General features: G+C 37.6%; 2 protein-coding genes across 6 annotated transcripts; one reads left to right on the top strand and one right to left on the bottom strand.

Annotated features, from left to right (window-relative positions):
* Positions 1-3,307: 3,307 nt before the first annotated feature.
* LOC137063941 (myosin light chain kinase, smooth muscle-like) lies at positions 3,308-21,429 on the top strand. 3 transcript variants are annotated; one of them, XM_067435252.1, is made up of 15 exons: positions 3,308-3,533; positions 5,037-5,099; positions 7,180-7,215; positions 8,071-8,198; positions 9,335-9,491; positions 10,424-10,735; positions 10,862-10,958; positions 11,045-11,248; positions 12,371-12,588; positions 17,688-17,811; positions 17,894-18,046; positions 18,201-18,333; positions 18,417-18,501; positions 18,661-18,801; positions 20,899-21,429. In XM_067435252.1, the coding sequence occupies exons 1-15, from the start codon at positions 3,398-3,400 to the stop codon at positions 21,105-21,107; spliced, it is 2,196 nt and encodes a 731-aa protein (XP_067291353.1). In that variant the 5' UTR covers positions 3,308-3,397; the 3' UTR covers positions 21,108-21,429. The 3 variants fall into 3 exon arrangements, with proteins under 3 accessions (XP_067291353.1, XP_067291355.1, XP_067291354.1); XM_067435254.1 differs by lacking the exon at positions 5,037-5,099 and having other exon boundaries at positions 3,310-3,533; XM_067435253.1 differs by lacking the exon at positions 7,180-7,215 and having other exon boundaries at positions 3,310-3,533.
* si:ch211-40k21.5 (uncharacterized protein LOC100332117 homolog) lies at positions 12,601-20,662 on the bottom strand. 3 transcript variants are annotated; one of them, XM_067435271.1, is made up of 5 exons: positions 20,280-20,662; positions 15,427-15,511; positions 15,139-15,267; positions 14,151-14,297; positions 12,601-13,292 (listed from the first exon to the last, which is right to left on the bottom strand). In XM_067435271.1, exons 1-5 carry the CDS (start codon positions 20,513-20,515, stop codon positions 13,005-13,007), a joined length of 885 nt encoding a protein of 294 aa, XP_067291372.1. In that variant the 5' UTR covers positions 20,516-20,662; the 3' UTR covers positions 12,601-13,004. The 3 variants fall into 3 exon arrangements, with proteins under 3 accessions (XP_067291372.1, XP_067291374.1, XP_067291373.1); XM_067435273.1 differs by lacking the exon at positions 20,280-20,662 and adding an exon at positions 16,427-17,577; XM_067435272.1 differs by lacking the exon at positions 20,280-20,662 and adding an exon at positions 15,712-15,987.
* Positions 21,430-21,823: the final 394 nt, after the last annotated feature.

The raw sequence follows: 21,823 nt of genomic DNA, 5'->3' as shown, positions 1-21,823 counted from the left end.
TGCTCTGAGTTCCTCATTCTTGACCCTTGATATTTAGTTGCTACCAAATACAGTTTAAAAATCTGACTTGTGATTTTGTCTTTATAGGAACAGAAATGTTTATTTCCTTACTTTTTACAAAATAATTTTACTTCAGATAAGAATATTATCTATTTTCAAGAAAAAAAAATATTTAGGAGCAGAGTTGGAACTAGGAACTAATGGCAGGAAGTTGAAACTAGGATCGGGTTTGACAGCAGGATGTTGGGAAATGTTATTTGATATTTAAATGTAATTTAAATTTCAGAATTGGCAAAAGTTTCATAGTTCTTTGGCATATTTTATCCATAAGGTCAGTAGCATGATTAGTATAGTTACGTAAAACTGAAACCTTACAAACACTTGTTTTTTTTAAACTAACAATTAAAAATATGCACATACAAATATTATGCAAACTGAATATGTATATATACGGTTTTAAAACAATCAAATGTAAACTCGATACTAAAATAACAATGGTCAGTGGTTCATTCACTTATCTAAAAAAATAATTTAGGCTACGTCATTATGAACCATTATTTGTGATTTTAGTGTTATATATTCTAATTTATGTAGGCCTAATTATTAATAAATTGGCATTATGATTTGGTTTGTAGGCTATGACGTAATGGATGCGTCTGTCATTCCCACCGCTGCTACTGGAGAACATCATGTAAACAATAACAACGCCAATATATTTTGCTGATTCGTCTTGTACTCTTCCTTTATGTCAACACAACATGTAACAACACGTCAGAAGTTTTGATAACAATACATGGTAGGTCATCGGCCTTTAACTTATACTACCATGTAGGCTACACTCCAAAACATTTTAGACCAAAATATGTGTGGGTGGGAGAAACATATTAATATTTTCATATTAGCCTATTGTTACGGGCTGCCTTTATAATGTAGTCCTATCAATTCCACTGCATTATCAGAAGGCTTATGGAAAACTAAAATTATGAATAAAGACATGAGCGTGAGGTATGAAGATAAATATTTAATATATTTTTGCTTTCTTGCTGACACATAATGAAGTAAGCGGTTCAGAAAATTAAGCGAATCATACATTGCTTCAGTTCTGCTCGGAGAGTTTATTCAGTGACGGATTATTAAAATTGATACAAGTTGAGTCTTTTCGAACGATTCTTCAAAATAATCACCCCTAAGATTAATTTGTTCGTCAAGCAGCCGCAAAACTGGCGCAGGAAACGCTTGTGTCAAAAATATGAAAGTATGATGATAGGCTACTGCTATTGCTACTGCCCATCAATCAACGAACTTGTTAACGGAATTCATATATTTTTCATATTTCTGACATGGCATAGGCATGTTACAGTCTCACACGTTCACAGCCTCCTTTCCTGGATTGAGCAATTTCTTCTTTCTTTCCCCATTCCTCAAAAATTGCCTAGGGTGTCAACAGGCGTGTTATTTTCCCATGAAATAATTTTAGTAGAACAGTGTGTTTGTGTGTAATCAGATTACAACCTGTGTCATCTTCACCCTAAAAACTGCATAATCTGCATTCTGCATTAACAAAAGCAGCAGCTATTATCTACTTTAATTACTGTGTTTATGTTATTCTGCTTCCCAGAAATCCCACGAGCCAATTAGATGCCTTTACCACAAATGAAGACTTCCATATTCATTTTATAACGATTCTATTATTATTTCTGCCAAGGAATTTTTAAAGAAAATAAACTTAGAATTTCAAATGACTGAGTTTTGAAAGAGCAATAATAAAATAATTTAACTTTGGCTATATCCAGTTGTGTATAATGACAACAAATAAATGACTAATTTCACACTTAGGTAAATTGCGAGGTGGGCTTCCATTAATCAGACATGTTTGTTCAGCACATTCCACAGATGCCTGATTTGATTGAGATCTGGGGAATTTGGAGGCCTAGTCAACACCTCAAACTCATCGTTGTGCTCCTCAAACCATTCCTGAGCAATTTTTGCTTTGTGGCAGGACACATTATCCTGCTGGAAGAGCCACAGCCACCAGGGAATACCGTTTCCATGAAAGGGTGTACATGATCTGCAACAATGCTGAGGTAGGTGGTACGTGTGAAAATAACATTCACATGGATGGCAGGACCCAAGGTTTCCCAGCAGAACATTGCCCAAAGCATCACACTGCCTCTGCCGGCTCGCCTTCTTCCCATAGTGCATCCTGGTGCCATGTGTTCCCCAGGTAACCATCACACACACACACACCCAGCCATCCACGTGATGTAAAATAAAATGTGATTCATCAGACCAGGCCACCTTTTTCTTCCGTGGTCCAGTTCTGATGCTTAGTGCCCACTACGCACTCTGACTGGTCTGTGGCTATGCAGCCCAATACGCAACAAACTGTGGTGTGTTCTGACACCTTTCTGCTGAGCTACAGTAGCTCATCCTTCGCTCCCCACGTGCATCAATGAGCCTTGGCCGCCCATGACCCTGTGGCCGGTTCTCCACTGTTACTTCCTTGGAGCACTTTTGATAGATACTGACCACTGCAGACCGGGAACACCCCACAAGAGCTGCAGTTTTGGAGATGCTCTGACCCAGTCGTCTAGCCATCACAATTTGGCCCTGTCAAAATTGCTCAAATCATTATGATTGACACATTTTCCTGCTTCTAACACATCAACTTTGAGAACAAAATTCACTTGCTGCCTAATATATCCCACCCACTAACAGGTGTCTTCCTTGATGAAGTGATAAAGAGATAATCAGTGTTATTCACGTCACTGGTTGTAATGTTATGCCTGATCGGTGTGTATAATGTACTTAAAAACATTTAAATAGATTTTAGAATTAAGCATTAACCAATAAAATGACATTTTATGGATCTGTCAAATTCAACAGTAAAGCACAAACACACACAGACCACACACATTAATTCAAAACACACCAGGCCAAAGAAACCAAAATTATCCCAAGCAGCCGGACAGGCTCATCCACATTTGCAATGAATGTCATATGTCACACACCCATGAGCAGAGGATGATCATGGGTGCCATTGCAATATTTCTGGATCAGTTTTAATGACTACAAAGTTTTCTACAGTGAGACCGTCACATTTGAGCAAGTTGTTTTTAATATTTTTGTTGTTGTTGTGGATTGTGCTTGTGATCGAGCAGCTTTCGGTTACAGGCCACGTGTGGAAGCCCCGCCCACTTCATCTAAATCACTTCAGCTTTCGTCTCTTTCTCAAACTATTCGTACGATCAACCTGATAACAGCTGCCCTTTCCTAGGACTTCAAGTAGAACGAGATAATGTTGTTATATTAAGCAGTGAGCGAAATGAAAGGAGACATGCACATATGAGGAAGAGACAAACAGTTTTCAGAGAGAGCTCTATATCACACTATAATAATGCCTTTTATTGAAAAGGGTCAAAAGAAGACCTACATTTCAACATTCAGGTTTGAGTTGAAGCCTCCGCCGGATGAGTCGAGGAGGAAAGGGAATGGAGCCGAACGGACGCACAGAAAGGAGAAGAGCTGCCCAGGTAAATCACCTCAGAGATATCTCTACATACATTACACACTCCTTAAACATCTTATACAAATATTTTTTTGGGAGATATTAAGGAAATGTTTTCTTGTAAAGATGCTCAAGAAGCTTGAGGTAGGTAAGAATTTGTACAAATATTTTTGTATTTATTTATTTTTTTACGAAGTCTGCTTACCAAGCCTGCATTTATTTATTTAACAGTAATATTATGAAAATGGGGAATATGATGACAACTGAAAAAATTGATTTTATTCCTGTGATTTTCAGCATCATTACTCCAGTCTTCAGTGTCGCATGATCCTTCAGAAATCACTCTATGATGATGATTTGCTGCAATTTAGACTTATTATTTTTGTGCAAATGGAGCAACATTTATTTGAAATAGAAATATTTTGTAGAATAAATAAATTTCTTTAATGTCACTTTTAAGCTATTTAATGCGTCCTTGCTGAATAAAAGTAATACTATAGTATTTTTTTTTTAAATTAGCAAACAATTTCTGAAACTATGCATCCATTTATTAAATTACTCAAAAACAAGTAAAACTCTCTTGCAAATGCGAGCACTTCATTCAAAACTGTTTAAACTATTTTCTATTTTGGAATAGTAACTTTACATGCCAAACTACACACATATAATAACCGCGATTATCTTGTGTCTTTTGCTTGTTGGAGCACGCAGGAGTTTGTCATAGCACTCAGACATCATGTACAGTATATGCACAAATACACTATACTTATAATACGCGTGCACATTTGATGAACTTTACAGTTATTGAACTGACTTGAGCTGAATAATGACACCATTGGCTTGTTAGAGTTGCTTTACAGCAGAATTTGAAATTGATATTGTGAAGCTGCTAACAATCTGTCATCTAAGGTGACTTGTATGTGTATTCAGGATATATTTTCAAAATAAACCAAAATGCGGTTTAGGTGATCATTTTATTTTGAGTTTTGATTTCTAAATAATCAAATTAGGTATATTTACATTATAATCAGAAATGCACAGGGGTAAAAAATCATTTCTTTGTTAAAACATTGAGTTTTGATTTTAAGTTTTGAAGAGTTTTCATTGAGTTTTGAAGTGAACTTATTGGGTTCACACACATGATCAATGGATGCAAGTAATCAGTAAATGAGTTTGCATTTAAAATGAAGGGATTTCCAAATGAAACACAAGAGCTGTTCATTTTGAATGACGTGTCTAATGTAGAGAACTGTGTTTAGAGTTCTGCAAAAAGTTTGTTTTACAATTGCAAACTGAGTGTAAAGTATATAATGTGCTTGCAGTTTTACAGGCTAAGTCTCACGATTAGGTGCATGATGCTTTCGCTAAGTGAGCCTCAATTACCACATTTTGTGTGTGAGCATTTAAAAAACTTTTGAACATTAGTGTACACACAGAAAGCGATGAACTTTTTTATTATTCAGCTGTAGCTTAATGGGTTTTAATTTCTGTACAGTTAAAATAACATCATTCTGACACTCTCAAACAGAAACTACTGATGCAGAGAAAAAGTCTCCTAAAAATACCCTGGAGCGAGTGAAGACGAGTACAGGTATGATCCTTACAAACTAGAGACCTTATACAAGAATATTACAACATTCAAGATTTTAAATGTTGACAGATTAATTAATTATTTTTTATTAATCACTATTTGATGATCGAGGGCATGTTTACACGACAACGATGTAAAAAAAACAGAAACGTTTTTCTTGTTACGTTCCGTCCGTTCACATGGCTGTGCGAAAACGACTAAAATGCTAAAGTAGATGGCGTGTCACTTTGTAAAGAAACACTTCACACTTATAGATTGAACACATAATACGAATGCGCATGACATCACAGTTTTCATGTTTTTGCAGTTTACACTAACAATAAGAGACAATAACAGTACTGTTTTCAGCCGGGCTGCTTACACGACACTGCGTTCGACTCAAAAACGTTATGCATTTTGTCCGTTCGTTTACACGACAATGGTGTTTTGGGGTAGCCTGGATGCCAGCCGAATTTAGCCCCGCCCACAAAATTTTTACGTCGGTTAGTTCGGTCTGGCCAGAAACTGTTCGGACCAATGAAATCAACAGGGCGGGCTTTAGACGATGACGGACAGATGATAAACATAACGTAATCATCACGTCATCAAAGGGGCTTGGATTATATTTGTTCAAATCCTAAACGGAGAGCTTGTTTGTATCTGCATTCACCTTCACAATTTCTCTCAGAAATGATGATCATGTTGGGTGAGTACTCTGTGTATCATTATATTATTTAATTTTTTTACAACACCGGCAAAGATTGTGTATTCCAGCCTGATTTCAGCATGCGTGACAAAGTTCCAAAGTTTTTAACAACAAAACCTGCCAACCACTAGGCCCAAACAATAGCTTCCCGGGGGGTTCTCCGGGGGAAAAAATTACGTTTGGGGGGTAAAATGTGTGTTATTTTGGCAAGGTTGCCTGCTAAAATTCGCACTCATGGGTCTATATATCACAATAGTCGCTTCAACCCGCGGACAGAAAAAAACTTAAGGACTTAACAACACAGTGCAGTTGAGTTCTGTTGACTTTTGACAATGCGTCGCTTCGTTGCTCTGATTGGTTGTAGGTCTATCCAATTGAGGTCTTTCCTGGTTCGGCTGAAACACGCCTCATAATCACAGCCCAATGGAGCAGTTTCAGACTCATATTCTGACTAGAATTGAGTATGACCACGTCAGGCTAGTTTTGGGGGGCTTAAATGGCAAACTTTTGAAAACGGGTGTCAAAGCTCAAGTTTTGGAAAACAATACTGTTATTGTCTCCTTGTAAACCACAAAAACTTGAATTTGTGAAAACAGTGATGTCAAGCGCATGCGTATTACATGCTCAGTCTATACTACGTCGCCAACTAGTGGCCTGGCAGCGTTTTTAATATTTTCAGTGGATCCTTATGGTTGTCGTATGTATATGAAAAATACAAAGGACAGTACAGCGTTGACATGTAAATACCATAAAGCTGCGTAAAAATCTGCGTTTTGAAGTATTTAAAATGGGACAGGCTTCAAGAGCCATTAAAGACAAAAGGTGAGATTCTCAGTAATCTGGCTCATTTGACTTACAATAAAGAGCACAGGTAGAAACCTCTCGCTGGAAACTAATAATTCATCCGATGTCACCATCTTTACCTTAAATGCTAAACACAATGTACTTTCCTTAGTTTTAAACAGATTCTTAAATTTGCAATCCCACAGTAGTATGAATGTAATTCAGACGTCGACATGTTTATTATCATGTGACTTACCAGAGTCAGTTACGTCCCTTCATCTCCATTCACAAATCCTCTCCCGTTGCCTCATGGGATAGTAAAGTGTGCACGTTTTACCTACTCTTTTATGAGCACTGTGAATTCAGACATCTTTTGTCAGGTATGTGATTTCAGAAATGTTAATACAGATTGTGGGGTTGGAAACCGATTTGTTTAAATTGCATTCAGTCTTGGGTCTCGTTATGCCTGTAGCCAATCACAGAGGCCTAATGTGTCTTCTAGCCAATTATATGCCAGATTTAATTACCCCATGGTCTTAACCATAGCAAGTCACACATGGCTGAAGAGTTCTGTACGCGTCATGTTTATGAGTTTGGTTTGTTTCACTGCAGACGTCACGCTGAATAAAACCACCTGCAGTAGCTCAGGTGAGTGTGTGATTTCTGATAAAGGGCTTTTCAGTTTTACTTTCGCATAGTTAATGTGATACCAGTCAGTTAAGGTTGAAGGTGTTAGTTTCATTAGTTTTACATTTACTTAATTTTTTTTTCTTCCGAAAGCATTAGAATAATTTTAGATTAACAAACTGGATGGATATGCTTTTAATTCACTTTACACAGAATTTAACTACATAGTTATAATTAACTTAAAACATTACTTAATTTACATTATTTGAAATAAGATTACATAATTGATTTCAGCCAGGCAATGCTTATTTTTGACTAAAACATAATAGACATGAAAGAAAAGACAAAAACAACAAAATTATTAAAATAAAATGAAAACAGAATATTGAAATATTAACTATATTATTTTAATGATATTTAAATAAGTTACAGTTTACAAGGGCTAAATTAACATTAATTAATGCATTAACTAACATTAACAATGAGCAATATCTTTTGACAGCATATATTAGCCGTTGTTAGTGTTTGTTAGTTCAGAGTGCATTAATGCAACTTCTGAACTCGATGTATTCATAAACCATTGAGATTAACATTAGCTAAGATTAATAAATGGTGTGGAAGTTTATTTAGAAAATCAAACCTTATCATAAAGTTACCAAAATAACACTGGGCAAAACTAATGAAGATCCTCAAAATGAATTCAATACTATTACAGGAATTGAGCAGCTAGTCCACAATGATAGCAATTGTTCTTATAAGAAAAGTGATGCAGCTAAAGGTGGATCATCTTTATTGTGGTTTGAGAACCTGAACTTCTTCAATCTTTGTGTCAGTAGTCAGACTGTGTTTGCTGTAATAATTTAGACCGTTTTGCAGGTGCTGTAGTTGAGTTTTTGGATCCTCAGCAGCAGGTTGTGGCCCGTGTCGGAGGAAGCGCGCGACTGCACTGCCGCTTCAGCAGCTCTGGGCCGGTGGCGTCCTGCTGGATTCATGACAGAGAAAAGGTCTGTGAAGCATTAGTGCAGGGCTCCTCAAATCTGCCCACTGCCCTGCAGAGTTTAGCTCAAACCCTCCCTGCGTCCCAATTTAAAAACTACAAACATGACGGATGTGCGAGTCAGACGATTAAGTTTGGAGGTTTAGATTAAGGGGTTTGAGTGATCAATTATCAGTATTTAACCTGACGAAAATATATTTATTCAGTGTTGTCCACATTATAATTAATCTGCAGCAGCATTATAAACTTTTTTAATGATAAATTTGGCCATTAACTTTTAAATGCGTCATTATATTTAAACCGCAAACACATGACGAGAGTTTCTACATTAAAGACCCACACATGGCAAATCAACATGCGGCTACATTTCTCTCCCATACGGTAGGAAATGAAACTGAATGTGGAGGATTTGAACTGTGACGAACAGTGTTGGTCACAAGAAAGTAATCCAGTTACTTTACTGATTACTTATTTTCAAAAGTAATTAGTTACTTTACTTTATTATAATAAAAACAAACATTAAGAAAATAAACATCGCTTTATAATCTGAATATGAAAAATATCTATAGCAAAATAAACAGCAATGTTTAAACAAAACGAATATAAAACATCTCACCAGTACATTTTACATGCATTTTTTGATTTATATATGCATATGATAAGAACAAGAAACAAAGTGATGAATCTGACAATGATTGACAGAGTAGATAAACGGTGATGGGATGCACGTAACTAAGCGACAGAGTCCGTTAAAGATGACAAAGTAGTGTCCCAAAGACTGCATACTTTTTTGCTACACAATCAAAAAGCATGTACTTTTTTTTCACAAAGAGTACATACTTTTAGGCCGCAGTATAAGTAGGCGATTTGGGACGACGCAGCACCTGATCAGACTCCTTGATTGGCTTGTTCAGGTGTCTTTGATCAGGGTCGCTGGCTCTCCAGGGCCGGATTTGAGGAACCCTGCATTAGTGGAGGATGATTAAAAAGATTCTCTACACCTGTGTGAACTTAAGAAGAGCTGACTTCATACCACTTCATTAGAAGTCACTGAGAGTGCCTGTTGGTTTGGCCTGAATTTACAAGAGCAAATCCCTAAAATATCTTCACGAGTCAGTTGCTTGCCTTCTGTTGCTCTGTCAGGTCGTGTTAGGAGGAGCACGAGTGAGTGTGGAGAGCAGCAGCAGTAGCAGCACCCTGGTTCTCTCTGAGGTCCTTCCTGTAGACGCAGGGAGTTATTCTCTTTTTGTTTGTAACCGAGGAGGTACATCTCACTGGACCGCAAGCCTCAGTGTCATTGGTAAGAAACCTTGATCACCTTACAGCCTTTAACCTGTTTGTTGGCTTCTTTATCTTTGATGTAATCATTCTACATACACATCTGTGGTGGTAATGACCTGACAACCAATCAGACTGCCTCTGTGTTCTTATTGGTGTTCTTTTAATGTTTATATAGCCTACTAATGTAGTATTTTGAATTGGCTTTTATTTTTAGATATTTAGTTTTTATCTAATTGTACTTTTTGTTTCCATGTAGCTTTTTATATACATGTACAAAATAGGGCAACAAATTAATATTTAATCAATTTAAAACTAATTAATATTAAAGCTAAATGGAAAAGACTAAAAGAGAAATGACTAACTATATATATATATATTTATATATTATATATTTTTGTATATAATATATATTAGTGTGTGTATAATTGCGCATGCTTTTTTTTCTTTTTCAATAACTTTTTTTGTTAATTGCATGTTTGCCTTATTTTTTTTAAATATTTCAATTTAGCTTTCTTATATTTTTTGCTGTAGGTACTTTTTTTTAAATACTTTCAGTTGAAGTTATATATTGTGCTTGTCATTTGAATTGGTAGTTTTCAATTTCTATTTAGCTTTAATATTCTCTTCACTTGTTTTTTTTATTTTTATATATGCTTTAGTCTTTTCTATTTAGCTTTAGTTTATTTTTAATATTTTTTTAATATATTTTCAGTAATTGTATGCTTGTCAGCTTTTTGTATTTATTAGCTTTCATTTTATTAGTTTAGCTGTGGTTATTTAATTATTATTTTTTTAACTTTCAGTTAATAGTTTTAGTGTTTGTGCTTTGGTTTTTTGTTTTATTACTTTTTATTAAATCTATTCAGTTTGTCATGTTAGTAGTCAAATTTCTTTATTTTTATGTATTTTATTTGAGTTAATAATTGGTTCTCATCCACTGTTTCTCCCCAGATTGTCCTGACCCTCCAGCCTCGTGTCCGTTCGTGTCTCAGCTGACCTGCACGTCTCTGGTTCTGTCCTGGTCTGGTCCGTGTTTCGACGGAGGATCTGCTGTCACGGGCTACGTGGTGGAGCATCAGAGGCTGGACCAACCAGAGCCTGGAGACTGGACTGTACTCACTGACCGGTGTCAAAACACCTCGTATCGGGTCCGTTCTGGTCTCGACCTGCAGGGACAGTATCGGTTCAGAGTGCGTGCCTACAACACAGTGGGAGTCAGTGACCCCAGTGAGGAGTCGGACCGCATTAAGATGAGCACTGCAGGTAGATGGATGTCCTTCTAACCTTGCCATTCTTACACACAAGCACACACAACAGGCAGTATTAAGTGTATAGTAACAACTACAGCATTATTTTAAGCGTTCCTGAAGCACAATTGATGTGTTACAGTTGAGCCACAACAGGAAGTAACCTCATATGTGGAGGTTGTGACTGACACCACACATAAAGCCAGGGATCATTATAATGTCCATGAAAAACTGGGAGTGTGAGTATCAGCGTCTTAATAAAATGTAAAATTGGGATTTCTGTTGGTCATCTCAAACATGATCATCTTAATATACCTCCACACAGGGGAAAGTTTGGGGAAGTGTTCAGGATGACCCATAGACAGACGGGCCGGGTGTGTGCGGGGAAATTCTACCGGGCCCGTGTCTCCAGAGAAAAAATGGCAGCTCGGCGAGAAATCAAGCTGATGAATGATCTACACCATCCGAAGCTGGTGCAGTGTCTCGCAGCCTATGACACCCCATCCGAGATCGTCATGGTTCTTGAGTAGTAAGTTACATTTTTTCAAAACTAGAATTCTTTTTAAAATTTCACATTAAATGGCGTCGCTCCAACCCTAATCAAACCTGAAACAACTAATCGATGTCTTCAGGATTACTTGAAGGCTACAGGCAGGTGAGTTTGGAGCTAAACTCGCCCCCCCAGGACTGGAATTGCCCACCTCTGCTATATAGACCAAACCATTATTAAAGGTTTTATGGAATTTGTGCACCTGTAAAATTCATTTTAAATTAAAGGGTACATTACAGTTTCTGAGAATTTCATATTAATCTTGAGTACCTACAGAGTAGAACTGCATCCTTCATATCTCTGAGTCTTTAGTTAAATCAGATTTATTAAAAACGGATACGCTGTACCGATTCTTTCCAGAAACAGTCGAACTTATGGAGGTTAGGTGGGCAGAGCTAAAGAATCTCTGGATAGCTCTCGATTCATTGTACGTTTGTGTTCACATTATATGCACCTAAATGATTGCCAACAAAAGAAATTTGATTTTCAGTTTCCCTCCCCACCTGTGGCTTTGATTCATGACCGGAAGCAAACAAACACAGTTGCAGAACTCTGTTACTGCTCTGGAGAAACAAACTGCCTCGTTTCCTTAACTCTGGGTTATTTGGGATCAGCTTCCCATATAACCCAGAGTTAAGGAAACGGTGGATGCAGGTTGTGCTAAAATAACATGGTTATCTTTTCCCTCACAAACAGAAATGCACTCCTTTTATGACATTGATTTCGTGGTCTAAAATCAAAATGAGCACGCTGCCGACGGCTTCTGTACTCCCAACAAAATGGGCGTGCTCTCTCTCGTTCTGGTTGAGGTCATCTGGGAGAAATGCCCATAAAAGGAATTTCACCCTTATGTCGTCAAAGGGCCACACTCTGAAAAACTTTCTGAAACTTGTTTGAATCCTGAAGGAGTGTATTTGGCACAGAAACTTTTTAAGTGTAAGTCAGCATGCATTAAATCTCATTAGACATTAAACTGTTCTTTTTACCTACCCAAAATGTTTGAACTTTCTTTTGAAAGTTAAGGAAAACATCTCCAATGTTTGGTGTTAAATTCTATAAAACTAGACTGCACTTCTAATCCATGATGATCTATGTCTCAAGTATTGCAGGCGGTGAGCTGTTCGAACGGATTGTAGATGAGAATTTTGAGCACACCGAACCCAACAGTGTGAACTACATGCGTCAGATCCTGGAAGGAGTCCAGTACATGCATCGCAAACACATCGTTCACCTTGACCTGAAGCCAGAGAACATCGTCTGTGTGAACGGCACTGGGACACTCATCAAGATCATTGACTTTGGATTGGCCAGCAAACTGGGTGAGTTCAGTGTGTTAGAGCTGCTTAAATTGTTTAAAATGAAGATCCCAAATCTCTCACGAATGTAACTGGACAAATAAACAACTAACCGTGTAACTTACAAGAGGTTCTGACAAATTAACTGAAGTCTATTTAAAACTATAACTTTTTTTTTTTTTTAAATCAGTTTGAATGAGTCAATGAAACTTCACTTGTTTCATCACTGGATAAAGGGGCACTTTTAATTTAATCTCTTAAACTAATGATTCAATGGACCCTGTTGCCACCCACTGATGTGTAACAATTTAATTAACCCTCTGTTCCACAAATTCAAAGTACCATTCATTCCACAGTGTAAATTATGTTCTTATTCCCAATTTATAAAACCTAGATGCGTACTCTATCGTCCATTCCTTCACGTCTGGTTTCAGTGTCTGTTACGTTGGGTTGTAGTTAGGGAAAAGCCACATGAGATGTCCCTTTGAGCATTCCCACTGAATGCGGACGAGGCTCCCTGACGTTAGCGTTTTAAATTCCAGAACTGGCTCGCCACACTGATGGCAGGTTCTAAAAAGTCCCTTCAAACTGGATTTATTGACCACCCATTGCACTTCCTTCTGATCTATTCCTCTTGTCATTGAAATGGGTTCTAATGCTCCATCAGACAAGGACCTCATGGCATCTAATCGCTCTTCCAGTCGCTGTGCAGTCTGTGCCAGTTCATCCTAGAAGAGACAAAGCAATTGATGAGCTAGATTTTAAAAGTTGCCCTGAGGCTTTAAACGGCATCAAAAGCAGTTACACAACCAGTGCACAGTTCAGACCCATCAGTTCCTTGTGATCTTAACTTTTTGATATGAAGGCTTGTATAAGCATTGTAGACGAGATTGGACTCTAATTTCTTTACCAAACTTTTTCATGTTTTCAAGAAAGTGAATCGAGAAGGTAAAGCAGCCTTCATGCGGCTTAAAGGACAACTCTGGTGAGAAATGAACCTAGGGGTAATTAACAGATGGTTACCGAGTAGATCGTTCTCTGAAAATCGAATGTAAAGAGTTTTATCTCTAAAAACAGATTAGCTTATAGCGCTAGTCTATGGGGCACAGGGTAGTAAAATTAAATCGCTAGTTAATACCACTAACAGGGCTAAAAATAGCCTCACAAAGTATCTTCTTATTAAACTGTTTGTACACTTACAAAGTTCTCTATGCTTCGGTTTGCATGTAGAGACCCTCATTATGCTGCCGTGTTAGTGTAAGGCTATTTTGAGTCTTGTTAGTGGTATTAACTTGCGATTTAATTTCACTACCCGGTGCCCCATAGACTAGTGTTATAAGCTAATCTGTTTTTAGAGAGATTAGTTATAGATAACTCTTTACATTTGATTTCCATGAGAACTATCTACTCGGTAACCATCTGTTAAATACACCTAGGTTCATTTCTCACCGGAGTTGTCCTTTAAAAAGCATCCAGAATGCATATGACATTGGATGAGTGTCTAGTGTTTGAGTTTTGATAGCTTTACTAAAATATGGAAAAACTGTAGTCCTAAAAAAAGTGTTTCACAGAAAAGTTTCGCCAACCTTTATTTCCTCCCAGTTTATTGCCTTGTCTTCTGTGGTTGCGCTTGAAGATGAGCTATGAGGAACAAAGGATGGTGCAATGGAACCAACCACAACATCTAGATTGGACCCATCCTGATTTCGGCGGTCAGGTTGTGCTTGTTTATCCTAAATGGCAGAAAACAGGGACTTAGTTACACCCAACACAGCATATTAGTATTAAGTGACTGATTATTGTAACTTTTTACCTTTAAAAAAAAAAAAAGGGCTCACGCTTAATTTTTCTGAAATTGAATTGGTTACTTCTGATGTAGTTTCATTACATACTTTATAGACTATTTAACAATTTTATATATATAAAAAACAATAGTGTATTTGAACTATTTTTTATATATATATATATATATATATATATATATATATATATATATATATATATATATATATATATATATACTTCCTTGTATTGTTCAACTGATTGAGGTTGATATGGGATTTAGGTGATTTTAAAGTAATTACTATCTACCAATTAGTATTAAATTAACTACAGTTAGTAGATTACTAATTACTTTTAAAAGCATAGCATTATTTTTAACATTAACTTGTACAACACTGCTAGTATAAATGGGAGAAAGCAGTTGCATATGGCTTCCTCTAGACTTAATTTGCGAATCGTTTTATTTTTCCAAATAAAAGAAAATCAAATGGCACGTATCTTTCATTTGTAAAACTTTTAAGTCACTAGATTATACAAAAATAAGCACTACCACATTAGAATTAACCATTTGTTGAATTTTCACCAAAAACTAGGAAGTTTTATAAACTTTAAAAACATGGCATAACTACAGCTACAATTCAGTAAATAAAATGTTCAAAAAGTTTAAGTGTCCAAGTCAAATAGTTGCAAGACATTTGAAAGTTGAAGATTTTAATAAACTGCTGGATTGCAAGCACTGTGATGGCACAACTGGACCAAACTAGTGTTGATGTATTGCATTTGAGGACCTACCGGTTTATATGGCCATAGGGAAGGAAGGTCACAGCAGATGCCAAGGACCTCGTCGTTTGTGGGCCGGGGGTCCGGACTAGGCTGAGCTTCGGAGTCTGAGTGGTGGTCTGAACTCGGCTGAGATGAATCCTAAATCCATGTTGAAGATTAGCACATTAATGCAGTGTAACTTTACACCTACCAGCCTGACAAGAGCTACTGCTATTTATCAAATGTAAATAACCTTTAAAGTACTTTAAATACTTGGTTTAGGACGCCTGTGCAATATTTAGCTATTTTCTTCCATACCTCAGATTGCGATGTAGCTGTTACTTTCCGCGGTCGTCCTCTCTTTCTCGGGGGCTTGTCTTGTGAAAGATGTTCACCACACACCCTTAGTAAACGAAAATGAGAGAATATGAACACTGCCGTTTGGCAATTCTGAACAGGAGTAACGCTGGCCATCTTTGTACCCAATGAACGCACACCTCCCTAATCTACACTATGTAGTTTGTGCTTTAGATCGACCGCAGTGACTAAACCGTAACACTTTTTGGGGTTGGCTACATAACGATCGCCCACCCAAAACCTTACCTGTCCACAGTGTCCAGCAAGAAGAAAGCCATCTCTGCGTCGGACTTGAACCTCTTCTGTTCTCGCAACTCTCGCCATCGCTCAAAAGCCCTGCCGATATTGATTCTAGTTTTGCTGTATATTCTGTTGCATTCCCTCTTTCTCACCAGGTTTCGAGGAGCCTTGACTATAACCACGGTGGTTTTCTCAGAGGCAGAACGATCCATAACTTAATCGATCTAGCTGACTATATCTACGACGAGCTACAACTCCAGCCCCTTCCACAGACTCGCGCGCTAAACTCATAGGCTAAACTTCGTATTTACGGACGTGACGTAAGCGCGCGGCTTCTAAATCCGACTCGCCGTTTAAAGGGATAAACGGGTAGTTCACCCCAGAGCCCTTGAAAAACTATGGCTCTGGTTCACCCGAAAACGAAAATTGTCGCCTTCAAATTCTTGTTTTTTTTTTACTTTGTTAAATCATATGCAAGTGCACTTGAAGTGCCATTTGAACGGCTGACGCGCATTGTGTAAAATTAAAATTAAATTTGAGTGCAGTGACTGTCTCCATCTTTGCGTAAACAATTTGTGTAAAACTTTAAATTATATTATATAAAACTGATATGAAACGTGTCAGAACGAAGAAGCCGACACGACTGCTATGTTTTGCCACACATTTATGAAGACCCGAGACTCGGTACTTTAAACGTCGTCTACGTAATGTAACCGTTTACCTGTCCAGCAGATAACGAGCAACCTCCTCGTCATTCTTCAAGCCTTTCTCCACCTTCAGCGCTTTCCACCTGGAATAGGCCGCGCCGATGTTTATTCTGTTTTTCTGCCTCAGTCGATCTTTTGCTCTCTTTTCGTCTGAAATCTTCCGCTTCCTCGTTAGAGTTTGATATGCCCCTGCGGCTAATGCATAACCGTGGTCCATTATTTAATGCTACTAACAGCATTTAATGCTAAACAACACTTTGGCAGAGATATTGGTCAGGTGGAGATTGTCAACTCTGAATTTGTTTTTACAACGGAAGCGTCATCTTAAAGTGCCGTTGTTTTACAACGCTACAGACACTGCTACATTAAACCTGTTTGTTACCATCCCTTTGCTTTATCATAGAAACAGGTTATCAGAACCACCGATGTAAGCTTTCGTTGGCGTTTTGACAAGAGTTTGACGTCTCCCTCAGCCAGTTTTTCAACGGTTCTGATGATCTGACCAGTAGATTTGTTGCGTCAGCCAATGAGCAAACCCGCGTTTGGTCATGTGATGTCAACATGGAACCAAAAGTGGAAGCGGTCCTTATATTTAAAGGGATACTTCACCCAAAAATATAAATCAAATTACTCTCCCTCAAGCCATCCTAGGTGTCTTTCAGACGAATGAAATCAAGAGTTATATTAAATGTCCAAGCATTATAATGAAAGCCCAACATTTGGAGATGTATACTATTGGAGATTTAAAGTCCCAACATTGCATCCATCCTTCTGAAGTGACGCATTTGTGTAAAAAATGTATCCACATTTAAAACTTTATGAAGTAAAATCTAGCTTTCTACAATATTTTAAAAGGGCTAACTCTGGTTGTATTTGTCTGAAAGAAGAATGTTGTACACCTAGGATGGTTTAAGGGTGTGTAAATCAAGGGCTAATTTTGGCTTTTCGGTGAAATCCACTCTAAAGTGGGTCCTAAAGCTTGTCTGATTGTAACCATTATTTTCCCTATTCTAGTCCTGACCTTTTTATCTTCAGTAATATAGTGGATGTCTGTCTGTCTTCAAATATCCTTCTTGTCCACTCTACAGTCAGGACTTTGTACAAACACAAGCTGCTAAAATTGAGCATGTCTATTTGTACTCCTGATCACTTGAGGATTGATCATCCTAATTTCCACACAAACAGGAATAGGATGGACTAAACCATGGGAATTTAACACTTGTGAGTTATATATTATAATAAACATATACAATTTGTTTTGGCCTTTTTTTGTAGAGCCTGGGAAACCTCTGATGGTGTTTCATGGGACTCCAGAGTTTGTGGCCCCAGAGGTGGTCAATTATGAACCTGTAGATCTGGCCACTGACATGTGGAGCATCGGCGTCATCTGCTACATTCTGTGAGGTCTCCACCTGGACAGGTCTACAGACTAATGTGCATTTTTGGTTTCTTTAATGCCTCTATTTCAACTGTTTTTCCAGACTGAGTGGTGAGTCTCCATTCCAGGGAAACAGTGATGCAGAAACCTTCGCTCTGGTAACTGCGGCACAATGGGCGTTTGACCCTGACAGTTTTGAGGACATCACGGAGGAGGCCAAAGATTTCATCAGTGGCCTATTAAGGAAGGATAAGAGGTAGTTTATAGTAAAACATGGCTGCATGTTTTACTATAACCTGTAAACCCTTATTTAATTGCCCATTTTCAGTCAACATTCAAAATGGAATTGGTCTGAAAGTTAGGAAAGTCATGCACTTATGCAGTGTTTTAATAGCAATTTTCACTTCTAGAACAAGGCTGTCCTGTGAGAAGGGTCTAGCTCATCCCTGGATAGCCTCATTTGATGACTCGGACTCAAGATCAACTAAAAAATCTCTTAACAAAGAAAAGATGAGAAGATTCCTGGCCCGACAAAAGTGGAAGGTATGAAAATTGTGTTCCTTCAGGTGGTCATTAATACTATTATTTACCTGTTTGGTAAATTTCATATCGATTCTATCTTGCAGAAAACTGGTAAAGCCCTGCTTGCGCTTAAGAGGATGGCTCACTGCAGCAAATCTGATCTCCCACGTTCTCTCATTACTGCAGATGGTGAGACACATGGGAAGATCTTCAGTGTTTGGGATGCTATTGCCTGAGCACTTTTTATTTATTTATTTGGCTAGTGGCACAAAAATGACTTGACCTGCAACTATCCAAGGATGAATGGTTTGTCCTTCTCATGATGTCCCGCGTGTCACTGTTTTTCAGAGCAAGCTCTGGGAAAAGAGGCCAAACAGGCTGTAGCGTCACTGGAAAAACAGCTGAGGAGTGAACCACGTTTCCACCAAACCCTGCGGGACCTCACAGAGAGCTGTGGAGCCACAGTCAACCTGGCCTGCACAATACACGGTACTGCTCAGGGTGTCAGAAGTAATCATTTATTAACTAGTAAATTTGTGGACAAAATGACAATGCAGCAGGAGGCTATTGAAGATATGCTCATAAGTTTAAAGCTGCAGTAGGGAGTTTTTAGAAAATGTTGACTTAGCCTGAATTTTGAACACATTCGACAGAAAGATCTCGGAGACAAAAACTGTTCAAATATGACAGAGAACATCTGGATATAGTAGCTTATACCAGCGCTCTCACGATATCTGATTGCAGAGTATAATGATTTATTATAACCTTTGACCCAGAAAAAAAAAGTTTTTTCGAATTTTGTAATTTTTCATGTCATTAAATTGTTTGGAGCATAAGAAACAAATGGGCAATTTTTGTTAAAAGTTATATTTTATACATGTTATGATATGTTCTTTGTAGTTGACACCAGGACTCAATTGTTTAAAAAAAAAATCTAATGATATGAAATTGCATGCATGGGCAAAAACAGTGGATTTTATTTTTAATTTACCAATCAATTTTTAGTTTTCAGGTTTTTCTTTTTTTAAAACAAACTTTGTTTAACGTTAATTCTGAGCTATGTTATGAAAAATAGATATAACTGAATGCATTAATTTACCATTTTACTTTATGCAATATGTGGGTAAAATGGCCATACTTAGATTTTCCCTTTCAATGTATACACATCTAATTTGCATATTAACGTGTTCTTGGAGCAACATGCAATGAAGAAAAGTGTAATAGATGACAACATTTCCATAATATCTAATATTTCATAGGAATATTGATATGTAATTTATTTCCCTATTCACCTATTTCAAATGTCTGATAAACAAAAAAAGTCCCAGTGTCTTCAGTGGCCATTTATGAAATCAATGCCCTGTTTTGTAAGTCATTTTTTTTATTATAAACCCCATAACATTTTCCTGAGATGTTGATTTATAACTATTTGAAAATTATTCTGATTTGTTATAATAAATCAGATTCTTATACGAGTGCTAAACAATGTCAGCCGTTTTTAAAAACAAAGATGTTGCAAACACAGCCCCCAATGTGCTCTTTACAGGACATCATGACCGTGTCGTGTATGATGTCAGAGAAATTCACTAATATTGTGTCTAATACTGGGTCCCAGGAGGCTATAACAATAAATGTACTTCATAAAATGTCTTGCCAATATTCCTGAGAGGTCGATAATGCCATAAAATATCAATATGCATTATCATCAGTTTGCCAGCCAGTGTGCTTGAGATGCACTGAAATGAACGGGGTTGTCACTGTGACACGCTTTACTTCCGCATTCACCAGTTCCTATGGAAGTCTATGGGAAAGTCGTAAACCTCTGTTTTTTAACGGCTTTGCTACAGCCCTCCCTCACAACGGAGCTTGCCGTGAACCAGAGCCACCGAGGACGGCGGATAAACAGTTAATTCATTCACATTTGATCTTAGTTGTGATACAAATCAAGCAGGGATACAGATACTTACTTGTCAAGCAGAAATGTGGCTAACTCTGCATCGGTTTTAAATCCTTTCAGGACACGTAGCTCCCTCCACCTCGGAAAAGCCGCTCCGATATTTACCCTCGTTTTATTTCGGGCTCTATCGAATTCTTTCACTTTTTCTTTTTTCTCTTCGTCACTTGTCTTTTTCCTTTTACTGGTCTTTATTCTATGAGCAGGTGCCAGTCGGGGAATGGGCAGTTTGTATTGTTTGTCCGCCATAAACAAAGCTGCAGCACACCGGTAATCTTGAATATGAATGCCTGAACCCGCTGTGCATGATACGGTGTGATCAGCGCGCACACGAGCATGATTGATTTGCTTAGACCTTACTCCTGGCTCTGATTGGTTGTTTCTTACAGGGAGCGGTGTATTTCTGATTTCTGCAAATGGCTTAGTTAGGACCACTGGGAGGAGCCAGAGGTCCTATTGTATGGATTTGACTAATATTGATGCCATTATAAGCTCCATCTTATACTAGATTATACTCCTAAATCAGCCATAAAAGCCTGATGTATCATGATGCATGACTTGTATCATCTATAGTTTCAACAAACTTTCCCATTTAAAAACATTTAATTCACTGAAATGATTTCTGTTTGCAGGATATCCTGACCCTGAAGTCATTTGGCTGTTCGATGAGGCGCCACTGGAGAAGTCCGGGCGAGTTCAGATGAATTACGACGAGAACGGCATTTGCACACTCACGCTCGCTCATGTACAACCAGGGGATTCGGGGATCTATAAATGCTGTGCATCCAACAGCCTAGGACAGGCGCTGTGTTCAGCCAGACTCACCGTGGGACACAACTGAGTGAATGTGCAAAAATATGATGGAACAAAACCACTTTTAAACCATTTTATCAATGTCTGAGGACACTAGATGCTGTTGTAACTCACAATTTTGGGTTCTTGCCAACCGGTTTTTAAGTCAGTTTTACCGCACACCCTTAATATTTGCTTTGAGTTCATTAATCATTTGTTCCTTGATGTGAATAGTATTTTTTTGCCATCATTTACTAGTTTATCTACAGAACTTGGACATGGTATTTAATAGAAAGATAATGGAAAAAGTTACATTTGTTGTAAATGCATGTGTATATATGAATACATTTATTAAAGTTTTATGAAATTAAGGTAATTGTTGTTTTTAGTAGTTAATTTAAAACCCATGTTTCAACAATTGTTAACGGTTACATAAAACAACTGACCAGTCTTTTACAGGTTAATCTGACATTCAGTTAACTTTGGTCTTCATGAGGCACAATATAGCTTAATAACCATCATCTCATAATGTATAACCTACACCACAATCATGTCAAAGCCTTTTTCACTGAAAATGACACCGGTGATGCCAAATATTTCTGACAATAGGCACAAGAATAAATGGTAAATGTTCTATTGCAAGTATATTAAAAGGGCTCATGGTATTTCCTGTCAAAACTATTTCACATGAGGAGCTATAACTGATACTGGCTCATTTGCTTATGAGGGATGCAGGCTTTTAATGCAACAAATGATAAATGATAA

The sequence above is a fragment of the Pseudorasbora parva genome, chromosome 24, assembly GCF_024679245.1.
Source record: "Pseudorasbora parva isolate DD20220531a chromosome 24, ASM2467924v1, whole genome shotgun sequence".
In the NCBI taxonomy this organism is placed as follows: Eukaryota; Metazoa; Chordata; class Actinopteri; order Cypriniformes; family Gobionidae; genus Pseudorasbora; species Pseudorasbora parva.
The sequence above is the reverse complement of the archived record's forward strand: the minus strand, read 5'-3'. Positions and strand labels throughout refer to the sequence as shown.